Genomic DNA, 20,991 nt, shown 5'->3' on the forward strand with positions numbered 1-20,991 from the left:
TTTTGAAAAAAGTTTGCCACCGGATAGCGTCGCAAAGAGGTCCTCCGCTCTCGGTAGCGGGTACTGGTCTTGGAGTGATACCCGATTGATGGTAGCCTTGTAATCGCCACATATCCTGACTGACCCATCCGGCACAATCGGGCTCGCCCAGTCACTGAATTCGACTGGCGAGATGATGCCTTCCCTCAGCAGGCGGTCCAATTCGCCTTCTATCTTTTCCCGCATCACGTACGGCACCGCTCTGGTCTTGTGGTGTACTGGTCTGGCATCCAGGTTTATGTGAATCACTACCTTGGCCCCCATGAAAGTGCCAATGCCGGGTTGAAATAATGAGTCAAATTTGTCCAGGATCTGTGAGCATGATACTCGCTCCACAGAGGAAATTGCATTGACATCGCTCCATTTCCAGTTCATGACAGCAAGCCAACTCCTCCCCAGTAGTGCGGGACCATCCCCTGGGACAATCCAGAGTGGCAGTCTGTTCTCCGAATCTTTGTGGGTCACGACTACCTGGAATGATCTGCTTTGTGTAAGTCCGTAGCTGTGCGTCAATCGGCGATAATTTTGGCCTCGTGGCCTTGGACGCCCACAACTTTTCGAACTGTTTGATACCCATCAGGGACTGGCTGGCCCCCGTGTCTAACTCCATTGATACTGGGATGCCATTGAGGAGCACTTTCATCATTATCGGTGGCGTCCTGGTGTATGAACTGTATACATGCTCCACATGAACTCACTGAACTTCAGCTTCCAGCGATTTTCCCCAGCGTTCATTTCTGCAATTTCTGCTCATCTCTGCAAACTCCGGCTGAGTGTGTGCCTCCACGCCTCCAGCATGAGCTGCGGTTTGAAACAAAAGGTCTCTTGCCAGTCGATCGTCCCTGATTGCCCGTTATTGTTAGTGACCATTCTCGCGTGGTTTAAATCCCATCCTCGTTGCCATTGATACGTACTTACTACACAGTATAAATGCACACGAGGCCCATGCTTGAGAGGTCAGTCTGTGACCTGTCCTTTATTTCATAGCACTCAAGTGCTGGAAGTGGGTGGAGCTTCCCCTTTTATATCTGAAGGTCTCGGTTAGGAGTGTTTCCCACACGTTCACCACCTAGTGGTCATTGTTCTTAGTGTACAACTTAGGTCGGATTATACATGGGTTACTTTGCTGGTTGAATACATGACAATCATGAAAAGTTCCCTTTCCTCAAGCACCATTTCTTTCCCATTCTAAACCATCATCACTCCCCTCCTCGTTAAAAAACAGCCTCAACCCTCTTCTTCAAAGGCCCTCAAATGTCCATCTCTCCCAATTTGAACTCCCCCCGCTCTTCCCCGACCCACAGTTCCACCTTTCTCACAGCATCAAATGTGCCCTGGCCAAAGTCGCAGATTAAGTCCTCTACGACTGTGCTCCTCTGGGCCTCCTCGGCCTTGCCACAGCACCCTGTATAGTTGGCCACTCTATCCTCCCTCAAATGCCTCTCCAGCATCTTCCAGCTCCATTGGACTCTCCCTGCATGGCTCCATTCCGACCTATCCAAATCCAGCTAGGACATTTGCAGAAATTACTTTTCTCATTAAGTAATCTGGTTTGTTAAACAATACCTCTGCTTTGTAGTCTTTGTTAACAGACTGAAGCAATTACCTCACCTTTTTCTTTTATGATAAAGCATGACATCATCTGTAAAGGCAAATCTTTTATTGTGAGATAAAAATACAGGGTTTTTTTTTTACAATCAGAGGATGACAATGATTTGTAATTGAAAACAGGCTGCGACATTACTCAGGTCCCGCCTGTGTTGTAACCTGGGCCTTGTGCCTGGCAGTTATAGGAGAATCCTCCAGAGGATACTGCAGAACTATAGACTGGGGCTTCACATAGAATGATACAGTATAGGAGGCCATTCGGCCCATCTTTGAAAGAGCTATCCAACTAATCCCACTCACCTGCTCTTTCCTCATTGCCCTGCAAATTTCTCCTGTTCAACTATATATCCAACTGCCTTTTATTGAATCTGCTTCCAGATCATAAGAACTTGCTGCATGGAAAAAAAACTCTCATCTCCCCTCAAGTTACCAATGGATCTTACCAATAAATATTGAAAATAAGGTTTTCCCCAATGGCTCAGTGGGCATGGTCATGAATAGTGATGTGAGTGCAATGCAATAGGGCCTTGTACACAGGGAATCTGCACAACTGGTAAAATTGGGACGGGCTCTCCTGTCACCGTTGAACGTCATGCAGATGGCAGGAGAGGGTATCTGGTACACCCCAGTGGGGCAGCAGTGATCTGCATGCTCGCTGATTGAAGCAGGGTGTCTGGAAACACCCAGTGGCACAAAGGTTCAGTGCAGCAGACACAGAATTTCCATAACATCCGACACCGCCTGATAGTAGTTTTTTGTGTGGCAAAGATTATTAAATTAACGCCAGCGAAAAATTGCACATAAAAAGGAAAAAAATTCCACCCAGCGGGAAAAATGGGTCTTACACGCACATTCTCAGCGGAAAACACGATCCTGGGCAAATTGGGCAGTACTTACTCAAATTTATTCCGAGGCTGCAGGTTAGGCCTAGAGAGGGCGGGGGCGGGGGGCAGAAATACAAAAATATTTTTTCTAAAAAAGAAAAAAAAACACTCAGGACCCTTTTCCGCTTAACTCGCTTTTAATTTAAAAGAATTATTAAAAAAACCACTTTAACTTACTTTTTTTGCAGGGCTATTTACTGACCGCCCAGCTCCCACTGCGTTCTCATGGGCGATTTTTTTTTTTTTTAAACTCACCTACGGGTGGGTCACCGCCGAGACCAAACTTGGGCGGTAGGGTTTTTTTCGGTGGTGCACGCCGGCGGTCCGCTCCCCAGCGGTATTTCGAAACCGCCGGAACACTGGAAATTCTCAACGGATGGTTTTCTGCCGAAAACGAGCAGTATCACCGAAAAAAAACGGCAGGAATGGAGTGGAAATTCTAGCCCTAACACTTTCACCGTGATTGCCATCTCAACTTCGTTCCCTGACCACAGGTTTAGATCAGGGAGCCATTGCGGCAATAACGAGCACTGAGGGACCTGATATACCCACGTCGCGGAGACTCCTCTTGAAGGCAATATCTCCTCAAACGCCATCACTTCTCTCTGGTGCTTCAACATCAGCTGAGAAATTAATGGAATTAAGTAAACCTGACTAATGGAAGGAAGAACTTGCATTTATATAGTGCACATCATGTTCTCAGAACATGCCAAAGTGCTTTATAGCCAACAGATTACTTCTGAAGTACAGAACTGCTGTTATTTAGGCAAATGCAGCAGCCAATTTGCAAACTCCCACAAAAAGAAATGTTCGATGGTGTTGGCTGAGGGAGATATGTTGACGGGGACACCAGCTGAATCCCCTGCTCTTCTTCGGTTAGTGCCACAGAATATATTACGTTCTCCTATGAGGGCAGACAAGGTCTCAATTCAACCTCTCATCCAAAAGAGAGCACCTCCTACAATGTGCTACACTCAACTGTCAGCCTAAATTGTGTACTTGAACCAAAATCTCCCAACCTACCAACTGAGTCAAATCGCATTTTCAAGTTACACATTAATGTGCATTACAATTATTCACTGCCAAGAGTTAATTTAGCAGCTTGGGCTAAACTTAACACTGTCTCCATTAACACCAACTGAAGATCACTACCCTTTTTGTTATCTCTTTAATACTCTTATGAATGACTCCACGGGGTCTAGTATTGCACTTGAGCTGTTGTGACCTTAGTCCCATTTATTGTAACTCCAGAGTGAGGCACGAGCATGGTGGGCAGCCTTTTATACTGGGCCCTGCACACCTATGCAGATGACCCTCAGGTCTCCCACCACAGTGCCCTCTGGTGGCACACCTTATGTGACTTATACAGTTAGTATACCTGGTCTACATACATGACACTTTCATTCATAATTAGCATGTGTGCATATCAACAGTTGGGGTGAGACAAGGGTGTGGCCTGATTTATAGTCCAGTTCTGGAAGCAGCAATGAATCCTGCATGAAAAGATATTAGAGGAATCTCCTCTTGTGGCAAGATTTTAAACAATCTCCAGGTAAATTAAATTCCCAGTTGACTTTGGGGGGGGAAAAAAAACAGATCTTTAATCAAAAGGAGCAAAAAAATATTCTTCGGGTTTGCTATAAATTAGGTCATACAGTAAATCTGTAAATGTACCACAGTGTCAACTACAAAACATCATCCACAGGTCCTTCCTCTTAATCTTCTTCAGGCCCAACACAACAGTTTGTCGATTGGCATCCTTTCCCCGCTGCTGTCTCCATGAGAGAAGCATCTGATAGGCTTTCTCAAGCAAGCCATCCCGCTCGTAGTCATGATCGATGACATCGATATCTGATTGGGTTAAACCCAAGTATCTGGCTAATCCCTTCCAGTCTTTAGTCAGCAATTTGGCCAATTCCAAACATTCATCTAAAGTAACCATGGCTAAAGGACCTGCAACCAGATAGAAAGACTAAATATAACAGGGTAAAAACATTCCAACAAATCGATTTAAACATATTCTATCAGCGATATCGTGCACCTTTCCTCACCAGATTTACACGGCTGGGTGGGGGATAATATTCTGCAGCAGGGACAACACAATAAACTATTCAATAATTTTTATATCTCTCTTGTTCAGTGATTTTTTTCATTCATTTGTGAGATGTGGGCATTGTTGGCAAGGCCAGCATTTATTGCCCATCCCGAATTGCCCGTGAGGTGGTGGTGTTAAGCCGCCGCCTTGAACTGCTGAACTTGAATTCTGGGGTTTTCATGCCGAGCCCGGCTTGGGAAATACAAGGAGCTAAGCAGCATGTTTAATCGAAAAGAAAGACTTGCATTTATATAGCACCTTTCCCGATCTTAGGATGTCCCAAAGCATTTACAGCCAATGATGTTCTTGTGAAGTGCAGTCTCTGTTGTCCCGTTTCCCCCTCCCTCCGGCTCTGTAGGGAAGCAGCTTTTCCTAATCATGCCGGGTCCCAGTTCCATCAAACTGGAGTCCCAGTGCTGCAACACCCGTGTCACACAGGTACATCACGTTAAAGATAACGGAGGCAGGGCCGGCCAAAGTCACCCCACCAGTCCTGCCTCACCAGTGATCTCCACCTGGAATCAGATGATGCAAGAATCGCCCGTTCCCACCTCCGGTGGAATCTAGGGGCGCACAAGCCTGGTGCAACTGCGTCCTAACCCCCTAATCCCACCCCCTTCCCGCTCAGACAATGGCGGTCCACACCCAAGAACATTTTGTGGCTAATATTTTTGACGTGAGCTGCATTTACCAACTCTCCCAGCGCTCGGTTAGAGCAGGTAGGAAACTGACGGAATGCTTCAGATCAACAGTTGGGGTGAGACAAGGGTGTGACCTGATTTATATTAATCTAGTACTGGAAACAGCAATGAATCACGCACGAGAAGATGATATTGGAGGAGTTTCCTCTTGTGGCAAGGCACATGGAGCAAGAAGCTGCGGGGGGCAAGGATGCATTGGAATGTCAGGAGAGACTAATCCCAGTGAGGGGTACAGGTGACTCAAGCGACCAGGTTGGTTCAGAACCAACAGTACAGCAAATTCATTCAGCCCCGTTGTCCCTGCTCAGCTCACAGGCGGCAATTTCCTGCCAATATCAGTATTTGTCACTCAAAAGGTGTAAGACAATTACTCACTCGTGACGATTTTTTCTTGGCTGACATTCTGAGCTGCTTCTATGAAGAGAAAAAATGACAATCACAAATTATTATTTTGTTTGAGGGTATGCGGGCACGATGCCAGCCCCTCGCCCAGTCTTTACTCAGACACAGGCTTTCTGGGGTCAGGGACGGGCTGAATGGCCCTGCTGTCAGCTGGCCTCTGGAACATCCACAAGTCAGCAGAAGAGGGACCTTTACGGATCAATCCTCCCCCTGCAGCCAAATCCCCTCGACACGGCTCACTGCCCTAAAGCAACGCGGCTGCTACTGGCAGCTCAGTGTTGGCGTGGAAGGGATAAGTGAGCCAGTTGCTCCATTCTGAGCAACGCCTTTGCATCCACTAACTGTTTTAAATATTCGCTTTCCCCATTTCAGGCACCCAACCTGGGACTTTTCACTTCAACACCCTGGCCCCATGCTCGTTGAAAATCCCACACCACCAGCCTCTGATTTCTTGGGCAATTAAATGGAACGGGTGGAAATCACAAGCTGCAGGGTGGAAGTTGCTGACATGTGCTCCCAGCATGCACCAGGACAGAGGAGGCAGGAAGTCCCGGACCCAATTCCACAATCCAATGGCCTAAGTCAATGTCAGCCAACTGCGCAGTGAAGCTCCCTAGCCCCAGGTGCAGAGAAGTGTCCCTCACTGAAACAGTATGGCATGACGTTCCCCATGCCAGCCATCTTGTGATCTATCTGAGTGAGGTTGCCAATTGATGTCTGCTCACACCTCCTGGATTCAAATCTGTCCCATCACCCTGGGCTGGGGTTGAACCCAAGTCTGACAGCACGATCCAGAGCTCAGCAGACCAGGGAAATGGTGAAGCACTAGGCAAGCAAGCATGACATGTGGGAGGGAGTTAGAGCACAGTCTGAGTATGTAGGCAAGTATATCGCATGGTCTTGCTAAGAGTTTTATGATCTACATTATAATTGTTGTCCAGCAGATTAAATTCCCAGTGGCGGTAACCATTGCTGCCTATATTCTAACTACTACTGGGCGTCAGGTGATAGACTGCAAGTGGGTTATAACATCACCTACTCTCCCTCCACTGACCTGTTATTCACTTCAGTGATGCGAGGGCCCCGGGGGGTGTGAAGGAGACAGGACTTTCCTCTTCCTTACACTGGAGAACATTTAATTCCCAGCATAGCCTCTGCCCCCATTATACTGCCCCAGGATTCCCAGGGCTTGCTCAAAATGGGCGGAGCGGGATCTGTAAATGCAGTAGACACAGGCTCATTAGAATGGAGGGGGTCGCCTGGGGAAGAGCATTGCTGCACACCTGCCACACTCTCCTCCCATCGAGTGCCCAAGCAGAGGAGTGTCTGCAGAAACCTGGTGTTAAAGCTCGTGCTGTTCTCCTGAGATGGCAACCAAAACGCCAAAGGTTGATATAGGCGAGTTTTATTTTTTCATTTCCACACCAGCTCCTGGACAATCTTCGGGCCTGGAACACTCTATCCCTCGCCATAGGTGCAGCACACCTTGGGTACACAGCGTCTGCCGGCTCGCAGTGAGGGCCCAGAGGGGAACATTGCCGTTCATATTACCTGCCACCTCTCCATCCTTTAACAGGGACAGGGAGATCCTGACCAGCGAGAAGTATACTACAGCCCTAGATCTGCGCAGGAAGTCTATATCAAACTCACCAGGCATGCACTTCTTCCGGTTGGTTTCCTGAACAGGTTCTGTTTTGTTTACACAAAATCAAAAAAATTTCAAGAATTAGTTGGAGGAGTGAATGCCGACATACTGATCTCATGTTATTCTCAGTGCACCAATCTGCAGGTTTTGCTATTTTAATATGTAGGAGGAAGTAACTGCTTGTTAAAAGGGAGCTGCATTACAGAATGATGCAGAATTATATAGCCATTCGATCCATCGTGCCTGTGTCGGCTCTTGAAAGTGCTATCCAATTAATCCCACTCGCCTGTTCTTTTCCCACAATCCTGTAAATGGTTCCTTTTCAAGTACTTATCCAACTCCCTTTTGAAAGTTATCTGCTTCCTCCACCCTTTCAGGCAGTGTCTTCCAGATCATACCAACTCACTGAGAAAAAAACAATAATTCTCATCTCCCCTCTGATTCTTTTGCCAATTATCTTAAATCGGTGTCCTCTAGTTAAAGATTTGCATTTATATAGCACCTTTCATGACCACCGGACATATCAAAGTGCTTGGCCAATGAAGTACTTTTTGGAGTAATGTGGGAAAAAGTGGCAGCCAATTTGCACACAGCAAGCTCCCACAGACAGCAACTCCCCTGCTCTTCTTCAAAATAGTGCTATGGGATCTTTTACGTTCACCTGAGAGATGGTTTAACGTCTCATCCGAATGACGGCGCCTCAGACAGTGCACTGGAGTGTCAGCCTAGATTCCCTGGAGTGGGACTTGAACCCACAACCTTCTGACTCAGCGAGGAGAGTGTGCAACTGAGCCACAGTTGCCACACCAGCTACCGACTCTTCTGCCAGTGGAAACAATTTCTGCTGATTTACCTCACCAAAACCCTTCATTAACCTGAGCTGCTCCATTTTCCTCGCAATATTGAAGAGTTCCTAGTTCTGTGACAGCTCAAATCAATTCCAAGCCACAGGTGTGCTGTTTTAGCTTCAAGGATCATTTTATTCCTCACTCCCTCTGCTCTCCTGAAGGCACTGGGCTGACAGAGATAGAATTCCACAACAAGACACATCTCCCTTCCCCCGCCTCTCTTCACCCACCCACCCTTCCCCTGTGCTTTAGTGAGCAGCCATTCAGCACACAGGTAGTGAGATTCAGCAGGCTATTCTACCAAGAGACATTCCACTTGAGCCTGATCCTGGCCTCATATGATTCTACTTTCCAGCAGGGTTTCTGGCTGATGATCAGGAACAGAAACCCTGGCTGATTTGGGGTTTTTTCTTGCCTGTCCCTATTCTGTGGATGTTGAGGCTAGTTGTAGGCCCACAGTATCCAAGGGTCAGCTATCTCAGCCCAGACCAGAGGCAGACTCGGGGCCTTGCTGAACACAAGAGCGTGCAGCACCGTGCTGCAGTGTTGGCACTTCTGATCCAACTATCTCTGGGCAGCAGCTGGTCAATTAGCCAATAAACAAACAAACCGTCCAATCAGGTTAGCCTGAACCAAACCAAAACACAGCTCTTCTGATTTTTTTGTATCTAAGAGGGAGGTTTGCTGCGGCCAGATTACACAGTTGCAGGGCATGGGGCAGGTTGCTTGCTGATGAGAGGTACTACACCAACCTGACCGAAGCCATTGTTTTCGGTCCCCACCACAAACTCCGTTCCCTAACCACCGACTCCATCCCTCTCCTCAACTTCTGTCTGAGGCTGAACCAGACTATTCGCAACCTTGGTGTCATATTTGACCCTGAAATGAGCTTTTGACCACAAATCTGCAGCATAACTAAGACCACCTATTTCCACCTCTAACATCACCCGTCTCCACCCTTGCCTCAGCTCATCCGCTGCTGAAGCCCTCATCCATGCCTTTGTTACCTCCAGACTTGACTATTCTAACGCACTCCTGGCTGGCCTCCCACAATCTACCCTACATAAACTAGAGGTGATCCAAAACTCGGCTTGCCGTGTCCTAACTCGCACCAAGTCCCGTTCACCCATCATCTCCATGCTTGCTGACCTACATTGGTTTCTGGTTAAGCAACGCCTCAATTTCAAAATTCTCATCCTCGTTTTCAAATCCTTTATTGGCATCGCCCCTCCTGATCTCTAATCCCGCCCCTCCCCCCGCCCCCCCGAGATATCTGCACTCCTCTAATCCTGCACTCTTGAGCATCCCTGATTAGAATCGCGCAACCATTGATGGTCGTGCCTTCTGTTGCCTAGGCCCTAAGCTCTGGAATTCACTGCCTAAACCTCTCCGCCTCTGGTCATCTGCCCTAATTTCTCCTTATGTGGCTCGGTGTTAATTATTTTGTCTCAATACTCCTGTGAAGTGCCTTCGGACGTTTCACTACTTTAAAGGTGCTATATAGATGCAAATTGTTGTTGTAGTAATAGCACACAATTCACCACAAGCCCTGGCACCCAGTAGCCCTGGCACTCAGTGAAGCAAGTATTTTAAACAGCTATGCTGTCAAACCCCATTTGCAAATCCCCCATTTACTCTAGTCACTTTTCTTCTATCCTTCCCTCAAGGTGAAGACTCACACAGGTGGCATCAGGTCCGAGCCCCATCCTGTCCTCACCCACCAGCAAATAGTTCAAGGCCGTGCTCCCGCGTCGGAGCTATACTGTCACCACCCCATGGTCCAGTCTAGGAACGTTCCGTACCTGTAGTGGCATCTCGCTGAACTGGCTCTCTGGTGTTCACACACACACACATTCCAGCAAGGCCTAGTGAACACAGGGCAGAAACAGGGACCATAGTCCAGGGACAGAAACCACTTGCTTTGGCCCCAGATGAGATCAGCTCAACAAGCACAGAGAGGAGATTGGAAAGGCCCCCATCGTTAAAATGAAGGGTTTAAAGAACGACAACGTCAGTGGCACCCGCTGTATATTTGTTTTAAGGGGAAAAAGAAATGACTCACCGATGAGGTTGTTGTGTCTATTCTGTTCCTCAACTGGTTCTAAACAAAACAAAGAACGGTTGTAATCAGCAGGGGATATTGTAACGGAATTAATCTTTGAGCAGAAGGGTCTCTGTATCCCGGAGTCTCAGGGCCCTTTATAACTTAGGTCAGGTCATTTTTGACAACACTGGGTTAAAATGTAATCCTAAACCCTGGGACTAAAGTGCTGCCTAGTGGTGACTCATAGGAACTGCACCATGTAAGCAAGGATGTGGGCAAGATCAGATAGAACAAAAACAAGTTTATCTGCTTCCAGGTGTGGGTAAAAGAGAAGGTGGAAAAGTGCCAGTGCTTAGCACATGGTTCTTTCTCTAAAAACTCACATTTCTGCTCTGGCGCTGCAAAATTAAGACGCCAGAGAGAGAAGTCGCAGTTCTACATTCTCAGCTTCCCTCAATTCACAATTTGAGCCGCACCAAATGAGAATCTGCACAGAATCTGAGCCAGGACACCTCCTGCATGGGATGGGATGGGGGTGGGGGGTGGTCTCCCTGAGCAGTACGGCCAAAGGAAGCACCAGCGGAGGTTTCAGAGCGGTGTTCAGCACCAGTCCGGGTGGGTTGCAAAACTTTATTTTGAAGAATAACACAAGAAAATAATATAAAACATGATGGATTTGAAGGCTGGATCATTGTCCACTGGTAAGTGTAATGATGATAGGAGGCCCTCTGTTGGAACAATCGGAGCCGTATTGTGAATCTGGGAAAGAAGCTCCCGATGAAAATTACCACAGAGGACATTGCTGCTTTCACTCTCTCCGGGAGATTTCAGGGGCTCATCTACAACCACACAAGGTGACTCCTGCACATAAAGAAAAGCAAATAAATCAGAAAGTAAAGAAACACCCAAAACTATGATCAGAGCTGCTCTCAACCTTCCTCTCGTTGCTTCTAAACTGCAAAAACATCCTCCTGCACACTCTTCCTAAACCCTCCCTCCCACTGACTGATTACACAGTCTGCTACTCTAACTCACTCCTTGCCAGGACCTCAAAGCTGTGGATCTCCCTCCTACAATCTACAGACATTTCAAACCCAAGCTTAACCTCACCTAATCACATCTTGATTTACCTCATCTTCTCTTGTTGATGCCCTGGGCTATGGGCCTTGACCATCAGCTCAGTCTCTCAGTAAAGAATAAATGTACCTGTGCAAGCATGAATCTGGAATAACTTCCCAAAGAGGCAGAGCTCTCCTGGGATAGAGGAAAGCACGTCAGGTGATCTGCCTGATCCAGAGGAAGCTGCTTCATGCTTGTAACTACTGCTGCACAGGAGCTGAATTCCTGGATACCTCCATCTCTGTAAGCTTTGGAAAGACTATACTAAATCATTGTCCAAAAGGCTGCGATTTTTTTGGACATAATAACGATTAAGGTCCCACCAGAAATATCAACCCATCTTTCTCTTTCAGGTACTAACCAACCAGCTATGCAATGCCAGGATACTCTGCTTTCAGTCATGCTTTTTCATTTTACTTTTTACAGCCTGCAGTATATTGAGAGAGGGCTCCTTGGCTCCAATCCTGTCCCGACACTATTGCAACCTCCTCCCAGGACATCCCAGTAATCTATTCCAAAACACCCATCGCTCCTCTGAGATACCACATCAGATTAACATCAGAGTTGTCTTGTATGTAACATGCCTTGGGATGTTTTACTACATTAAAGGTGCCATATAAATACAAGTTGTTGTTGTTGTAACAGGCCAATTTCTTTACCCAAGAAAGATGCAGAATATGTTGGCCTGAAAACGACCATTTATAATGTTGCAATCTAGCTTTATTCACAATAGCCAAGGACAATTAAAAAAGCACCCCCAAGAAAAATTTACTAAAACACACTTGCACGAGCTTATCAATTGCATATAAACAATATATTTTCTCTCGCACAGTTTCTTTTTAGAAATAATCGGTACAAAATAACATAACTTATTTCTATTGCGCCTTTAACATAGTAAAACGTCCCAAGGTGCTTCACAGCAGTGTAACAAGATAAAACAGATAAATTGGACATTGAGCCACAAAAGAAGAAATTGGGGCTAAAATTCCAGCCTCGCTGGATCCATACGGAATACGTACCAACCCTGCGAGGCCCCGCAAAAGCTGGTTTTCAGTGTGCAATGCGCATGCGCCCAAAACCGGCTTTTCCGACCCATTAAGTTTTGGTTTGACAGATCACATGCATCCCCGCAGTAAGGACATTTGCGCGGGCGAGATTGCGCTATTTGCCCATCTCTTGCCCAGCGAATGTCCTTAAAATTCTTCTGCCTGGTAAAAACAGGCGGATAGCCCACTTTTACCAGCGGAAGAGTTTTAAAACATATAAAAATAAAAATTAAAAACAGTTTTATGTTAAAATCTCTTCACTAAGGTACGTTTATTTTAAAACCTATTAAAGCACTTTAAACAAAAATCCAAAATATATATATTTTTTCGAAAACATTTAATGAACTTTAATTTCAATTCATTTTAATTATATGAGGTGTGTTTTTTATTTTTCATGTGTTTTGTGCGTTTGTTTTTGTTTTTCATTAATAGCAGTAAGAACGCCTAGATACGGAGTTCCCATTGCTATTAATGACAATACTGTACCCGATTGGTTGTGCTGTCACATGTGACTGCACCTTCTGCGTCCGAACCTCAAGGACTGGAGCGCTCTCCGAAGATCGGGAAGAGAAGACCTCCTCACCGGAATCGCAGGCGCCGTCGGGACCACCAGGTAAATTCGTAAAAAATTATCGGTCGGAGGCTTTCATCCGAAGGAAGCCTCCAACCTGAATTTCAGGCCCAATTAAGGCAGATGCCCAAAAGCTTGGTCAAAGAGGTAGGTTTTAAGGAGCGTCTTAAAGGAGGAAAGAGAGATAAAGAGGCAGAGAGGTTTACGAAGGGTGTTCCAGAGCTTGGGGCCCAAACAGCTGGAGGCATGTCCACCAATGGTTGGGCTGTTATAATGAGGGATGCTCAAGAGGGCAAAATTTGAGGAGCGCAGACATCTTGTGGGGTTGTGAGGCTGAAAAAGATTAATGATTTGTAAACAAGGATTAGAATTTTGAAATCGAGGCGTTGTTTAACTGAGAGCCAATGTCGGTCAGAAAGCACAGGGGTGATGGGTGATCCTGACTTGGTACAGGTTAGTACATGGGCTGCTGAGTTTTGGATGACAAGTTTACATAGGGTGTAATGTGGGAGGCCAGCAACAAGTGAGTTGGAGTAGTCAAGTCTAGGAGGTAACAATGAGGGTTTCAGCAGAAAAAAGTTGAGGCAGGGGCGTAGTCAGGCAATGTTAGGAGGTGGAAAAAGGCGGTTTTAGTTATGCTGCAGATATGAGGCTGGAAACTAATTTTCAAATATGACACCTAGGTTGCAAACAGTTTTGTTCACTATCAGATTGATGCTAGAAAGAGACATGCAATCAGTGGTGTGAACCAAAGATAATGGCTTCGGTCTTCCCGATAATTAATTGGAGAAAATTTCTGCTCATCCAGTACTGAATGTCGGACAAGCAATCTGACAATTTGGATAGCAAGCAGGGGTCGAGAAAAATGGTGGAGAGGTAGAGTTGGGTGTCGTCAGCGTACATATGCAAACTGACTCCATGTTTTCGGATAATATCGCCGCCAAGGGGCAGCATATAGATGAGAAATAAGAGGGGGTTCTGGATAGATCCTAGGGGGACACCAGAAGCAACGATGCGGGAGTGGAAAGAGAAGCCATTACAGGAGATTGTCTGGATACGATTAGATAAATAAGAATGGAACCTATGCAAGTGCAGTCCCACCCAGCTGGACAATGGTGGAGAGGCATTGGAGGAGGATGGAGTGATCAACTGTGTCAAAGGCTGCAGACAGGTCCAGAAGGACGAGGAGGGATAGCTTATCTTTGTCACACTCACAAAGGATGTCATTTGTGACTTTGATGAGAGCCGCTTCGGTACTGCAGTAGAGACGAAAACCAGATTGAAGGGATTCAAACATCGAATTCATGGAAAGATGGTCACGGATTTGGGAAGCGACAACACGTTCAAGTACGTTGGACAGGAAAGGGAGGTTGGAGATGGGGCAAAGCTAGCAAGCAAAGTGGGGTCAAGGGTTGGTTTTTTGAGGAGAGGGGTGATGACGGCAGATTTGAGGGAGAGGGGAACAGTACCTGAGGAGAGAGAACCGTTAACAACGTCAGCTAACATAAGAGCCAGAAAAGGAAGTTGGGTGGTCAGCAGTTTAGTGGGAATAGGGTCCAGGGAGCAGGAAGTGGGTCTCATGGACAAGTTGAGCTTGGAGAGGTCAAGAGGGGAGATCAAAGAGAAACTAGAGAAAGATGCGAGTTCAGGGCTAGGGCAGGGGGAAGCCTCAGATGAAGTTTGGCCCTGTGGGCTAGGGGAAGGAAGGGAACTCGCAGAGGCAGCTGATCGGATGGTCTCAATCTTTGAGACAAACAAGTCCATGAGCTCCTTACACTTGTTGTTGGAGGGGAGTGTAGTGGAGACAGGGGAGAGGGGTTTAAGGAGATGTTAACAGTAGAGAATAGTAGCCGGGAGTTAATTTTGCATTCCAGAATGATCTTGGAACTCTAAGCAGTTTATATGAACATATGCCAAGGGAGTTCATCATCATATTCAGTGGAATATAGAAGGTTACAAGGTGATTTATGAAAGGAACTGATGGGGTAGATAGAGAGAAACTTTTTCCGCTGATGCGGGAGATGAGGACAAGGGGACATAACCTCAAAAACAAAGCCATGCCATCCAGGAGAGAAGTTAGGAAAAACATCTTCACAAAAAGATTGGTAGAAGTGTGGAACAATCCCACAATAAGCAGTAAATGCTAGCTCAGTTAACAATTTTAAATCAGAGATTAATTGTTTTTTTGCTGGAAAGGGTATAAAAGGATATGGAGCCAAGGCAGGTCGATGGAGTTAAAATACGGATCAGCCATGATCCCAGTGAGTGGCAGAACAGGCTCGAGGGGCTGAATGGCCTACACCTGTTCCTATGCATCATGTGAAATGGCTGTGCTATGTCCATTTGATTTGTGAAAAACATTCAGCAGCACAGTTAGACTCACTCATTCTCACGCTATTTTTGTGCAACACTATGGTGAAGTATAGATACTTATGGGTCTGTCACAGTTGGTAATAACACAGCGATTTGAAGTGTTGAACAAAGAATCACACAAGAAGCACATCACCAAATACTAAAGTGTCATTTCTCCGAAAGCGTATCGAGTGAGTGACATCAGCAGTAGAGGCAGTACCTTTAACCTCTGAACCAGAGAGGAGAAATTAGGCCAAAGTTGCCACCCCTGACCCTGCTGGATGTTTGCGTGGGTATCGGGCGAGACAGAATCGGGTCGGAGCTCAATGCCCCGTTTGGTTAAATAGAGCACCAACATTCACCGCCTAGGCTCACCGGTGAAGAATTGGCACCGAAGCGAAGTACCGAAGGCCCATCGCCTGAAGAACAGCTTCTCAGCAGGGGAGATAATTCCTTCAGGAGAGGAGAAAGGAAATAACAAATTGAACAATACAGACAGAATCAAGTCAAAAGAAACCTCTACCTGTGAGGTCAGGGTCTGGATTGCTGATCGAAGCTCCTGTTCACTTGACTGGTTTGATTCAAGGTCATGAACACACACTGTGACGAGGGGGAAGATATCAAACATAGTCAATGTTCACATATTCTCAATCCATCCACAAACTATTTCACAGATTTCTCCAGATTGGACTTACTGCCGCGCCTCCCCAGAACATTCCCACCTCTTATCCCAGACTGACTGCTACACCTCCCCAGAACATTCCCATCTCTTATCCCAGACTGACTGCTACACCTCCCCAGAACATTCCCACCTCTTATCCCAGACTGACTGCTGCACCTCCCCAGAACATTAACATCTGGCTCCGCAGACTCTGCCCATGTGTCTCATAAAATTGCAATCGGGGTCCTAACTATGTCACAGGAACCCAATTTCCATAATCGAGAGACCTACCCCATGAAACAGGCAGGCCCTCCAGCCTTTCAAAATGGCAGCTAGAGCACTGGCGTTAGAGGCGGTATGTCTACTGACCCCATTGAGGCGGGGATGGAGTGTGTCAGGGGCTGAAAATAAACACAAGGCCAGGAATATATATTTTCAACAAGAAATTGAACTGCAACTACTGACTTATGAAATGCCACAGTCGTGGAGTGGGGTCAAAGGTTGTGGGTGGAGTGAAACATACCAGAGGGGAGATGAAAGGTACAAATGTGGGTGATGGGGATGGGAGGATGTGAATGCTCCTTCTCAACAAATATCACTGTAATCACTGCCCTAGATATCTCATGATTGCATCATTACCTCTGGTGTCCCCCAAGGATCTATCCTTGGCTCCCTCCTATTTCTCATCTGCATGTTGCCCCTTAGTGACATCATCCGAAAACACAAAGTCAGTTTCCACATGTACGCTGATGACAACCAGTTCCACCTCACTATCACTTCTGTCGACCTCTCCATGGTCTCTAAATTGTCAGACTGCTTGTCCGACATCCAGTTCTGGATGAGCAGAAATTTTGTCAAATTGAATATTGGGAAGACCAACGCCGTTGTTTTCGGTCCCTGCCACAAACTCCGTTCCCTAGTCACTGACTCCATCCCTCTCCCCAACTTCTGTCTGAGGCTGAACCACACTGTTCACAACCTTGGTGTCATATTTAACCCTGAAATGAGCTTTCGACCACATATCCACAGCAAAACTAAGACTGCCTATTTCCACCTCCGTAACATCGCCCATCTCTGCCCTTGCGTCAGCTCATCCGCTGCTGAAGCCCTCATCATGCCTTTGTTACCTCTAGACTTGACTATTCCAACATACTCCTGTGCTCGCTGACCTACATTGGCTCCCGGTTAAGCAACGCCTCGATTTTCAAACTCTCATCCTTGTTTTCAAATCCCTCCATGGCCGTGTGACTCCCTATATCTAATCTCCTTTATCCCCACAATCCCCCGAGAGATATCTGCGCTCCTCTAATTCTGCCCTTTTGAACATCCCGGATTATAAGTCACTCAACAATTGGTGGACATACCTTCTCTGCTGCCTAGGCCCCAAGCTCAGGAATTTCCTGCCTGAACCTCTCTACCCCTAATCCCCTTTCCTCCTTTAAGACGCTTCTTAAAACCTACCTCTTTGACCAAGATTCCAGCCCAAATTTCTCCTTATGTGGCTCAGTGACAATTTTATTTTCCGCAATACTCCTATGAAGCGTCTTGGGACGTTTCACTACGTTAAAGCTGCTATATAAATACAAGTTGTTGTTGTTGTTGTAGTAGTAGTAGTAGTAGTAGTAGTAGTAGTAGTAGTAGTAGTAGTAGTAGTAGTAGTAGTAGTAGTAATGGCACATAATTCACCACAAGCCAGGGGCACCCAGTATTTCTGACACTTGCATAGTGAGTATTTTAACAGCTATGCTGTCAGACCCCATTTGCAAAGCCCCCATTTACTCGAGTCATTTTTCTTCCGTCCTCCCAAGGTGCAGACTCACACAGGTGGCCTATTTGAACAGTGGTCATGACAGCCAAGCCCCATCCTGTTCTCACCCACCAGCAAATACTTCAAGGCCGCACTCCCGGGTCGGAGCTATACTGTCACCACCCCATGGTCCAGTCTAGGAAGGTTCCGTACCTGTAGTGGCATCTCGCTGAACTGGCTCTCTGGTGTTCACACACACACACATTCCAGCAAGGCCTAGTGAACACAGGGCAGAAACAGGGACCATAGTCCAAGGGCAGAGGCCACTTGCTTTGGCCCCAGATGAGATCAGCTCAACAAGCACAGAGAGGAGATTGGAAAGGCCCCCATCGTTAAAATGAAGGGTTTAAAGAACGACAACGTCAGTGGCACCCGCTGTATATTTGTTTTAGGGGAAAAAGAAATGACTCACCGATGAGGTTGTTGTGTCTATTCTGTTCCTCAACTGGTTCTAAACAAAACAAAGAACGGTTGTAATCAGCAGGGGATATTGTAACGGAATTAATCTTTGAGCAGAAGGATCTCTGTATCCCGGAGTCTCAGGACCCTTTATAACTTAAGTCAGGTCATTTTTGATAACACTGGGTTAAAATGTAATCCTAAACCCTGGGACTAGAGTGCTGCCTAGTGGTGACTCATAGGAACTGCACCATGTAAGCAAGGATGTGGACAAGATCAGATAAAACAAGTTTATCTGCTTCCAGGTGTGGGTAAAAGAGAAGGTGGAAAAGTTCCAGTGCTTAGCACACGATTCTTTCTCTAAAAACTCACATTTCTGTTCACCGTCCACATTCCTCAGCGAACAATGGGCTGACGGTCCAGTGCCGATATCGGTGAAAGTGATATCCACATCACAGCCGCCTGCAAATTATGCATTACTGATAGGCCCGTTGGGAGAGACTGAGCTCGTGCTCATTCAGTACAGAAATCCAGCTTAGGGAATCCATCCCAAAGCATCCGCTCCAGGTAGGGTCAGATTGAACGGTTTATCCCAGGAAAAGCTGAACATTCAATCTGGTTCCATACCCAATAATAACCTGATGAATATCGTCAAGAAACAGAGTCATATGCAGAGCTATGTATAAAACACTTGGCACTGAAGTAAAGGGTCACGGAATCGGTGATTGCAGAATTCCTGACCCTCACTCCTTGTACAAACTAAACCGTATAGATTCTAAATAGTTAGACTGCAATATTTTGCTTTCGAGTTAGATTGAAACCTTCTTCAGATTCATAGTTAAAAGTTTTGTGCAGTTGAAGAAATACAAACAATAAGAGCTTCTGTTAACTGGCTCAACTCTAATTTGGAAATTCCACTGAATGGTTTTGCGGCCCAATTAGACGAGGATGACATTTGGTTGTCTCGTTTTTTTTGTTTAGTCAATGATCATGGTCACAGTTTGAACTCAGAACCCCCTGAGCCCCTGCCAATCCGATACCCGGTACAAGCAAACTCTGACAGTTACCATGGTGTTTGATGCCATGGAAACGTAGGTAGTCCATTTTGTTGGTTTCATTTTACACTGGAGGTGAATTTATCCACCTCAGCTCCTGGCGTTGTGAGGAAGAGCTGCTCTCATCACCTCTGCTGGCACATGGAGCATCATAGACATTAGCTTGGGAGCACATCACTTACTCCCCCAGCAGAGGCTGCATAACGCAGGAAGGGTCGACAACATAAACATTAAAGTACTAACAGGAGGCACTGAGAGTTGGCGCTGTAAAATTAAACACCAGAGAGAAGTAGCAGTTCTACATTCTCAGCTTCCCTCATTTCACAATTTGAGCCGCGCCAAATGAGAATCTGCACCGGGTTTTGCGGGGGGGGGGGTGGTCGGTCTGAGCAGTACGGCCAGAGGAAGCACCAGCGGAGGTTTCAGAGCGGTGTTCAGCACCAGTCCGGGTGGGTTGCAAAACTTTCTTTTGAAGAATAACACAAGAAAATGATATAAAACATGATGGATTTGAAGGCTGGATCATTGTCCACTGGTAAGTGTAATGATGATAGGAGGCCCTCTGTTGGAACAATCGGAACCGTATTGTGAATCTGGGAAAGAAGCTCCCGATGAAAATTACCACAGAGGACATTGCTGCTTTCACTCTCTCCGGGAGATCTTAGGGGCCCATCTACAACCACACAAGGTGACTCCTGCACGGAAAGAAAAGCAAGTAAATCAGAAAGTAAAGAAACACCCAAAACTATGATCAGAGCTGCTCTCAACCTTCCTCTCGTTGCTTCTAAACTGCAAAAACATCCTCCTGCACACTATTCCTAAACCCTCCCTCCCACTGACTGATTACACAGTCTGCTACTCTAACTCACTCCTTGCCAGGACCTCAAAGCTGTGGATCTCCCTCCTACAATCTACAGACATTTCAAACCTAAGCTTAATCTCACCTAATCACATCTTGATTTACCTCATCTTCTAGCCTGACCTCTTGTTGATGCCCCACACTATGGGCCTTGCCATCAGCTTGAAGCCCTGGCCTATGGGCCTTGACCATCAGCTCAGTCTCTCAGTAAAGAATAAATGTACCTGTGCAAGCATGAATCTGGAAAAAATTCCCAAAAAGAGGCAGAGCTCTCCTGGGATAAAGGAAAGCAAATCAGGTAATCTGCCTGATCCAGAGCAAGCTGCTTCATGCTTGTAACTACTGCTGCACAGGAGCTGAATTCCTGGACACCTCCATCTCTGTAAGCTTTGGAAGGACTATACTAAATCATCAAGTCCATAAGGCTGTGAATTTTTGGATATAATGATGATTAAGGTCCCACAGAAACATCAACCCATCTTTCTCTTTCAGGTACTGACCAACCAGCTATGCAATGCCAGGATACTCTGCTTTCAGTCATGCTTCTTCATTTTATTTTTTACAGCCTGCAGTATATTGAGAGAGGACTCCTTGGCTCCAATCCTGTCCCAACACTATTGCAACCTCCTCCTAGGCCATCCCAGCAATCTTTCCCAAAACACCCATCGCTCCTGTGGGATACCACATCGGTTTAACACCAGAGTTGTCTTGTAACACTTCTGTGACACACCTTGGAACATTTTACTACATTAAAGGCACTATATAAATACAAGTTGTTGTTGTAACAGGGCACATTATTTACCAAAGGAAGATGCAGAATACGTTGGCCTGAAAACGACTATTTATAATGTTGCAA

The 20,991-nt window shown here is 46.3% G+C and overlaps 1 protein-coding gene across 1 annotated transcript in view; it reads right to left on the bottom strand.

The window, feature by feature from the left end:
• Positions 1-1,684: 1,684 nt before the first annotated feature.
• Positions 1,685-20,991, bottom strand: part of LOC139278769 (receptor-interacting serine/threonine-protein kinase 2-like) — a 52,542-nt gene continuing 33,235 nt past the window's right edge. The window contains exons 7-14 of the mRNA XM_070897896.1: positions 19,899-19,971; positions 18,235-18,273; positions 15,878-15,954; positions 11,055-11,127; positions 10,285-10,323; positions 7,380-7,418; positions 5,703-5,741; positions 1,685-4,484 (exon numbers count right to left, since the gene is read on the bottom strand). Of these exons, the coding sequence (XP_070753997.1) occupies positions 4,213-4,484; positions 5,703-5,741; positions 7,380-7,418; positions 10,285-10,323; positions 11,055-11,127; positions 15,878-15,954; positions 18,235-18,273; positions 19,899-19,971 (651 nt within the window). The 3' untranslated portion in view covers positions 1,685-4,212. The remainder of the gene's footprint in view (positions 4,485-5,702; positions 5,742-7,379; positions 7,419-10,284; positions 10,324-11,054; positions 11,128-15,877; positions 15,955-18,234; positions 18,274-19,898; positions 19,972-20,991) is intronic.

Source organism: Pristiophorus japonicus, chromosome 13 (assembly GCF_044704955.1).
Source record: "Pristiophorus japonicus isolate sPriJap1 chromosome 13, sPriJap1.hap1, whole genome shotgun sequence".
Taxonomy (NCBI): Eukaryota; Metazoa; Chordata; class Chondrichthyes; family Pristiophoridae; genus Pristiophorus; species Pristiophorus japonicus.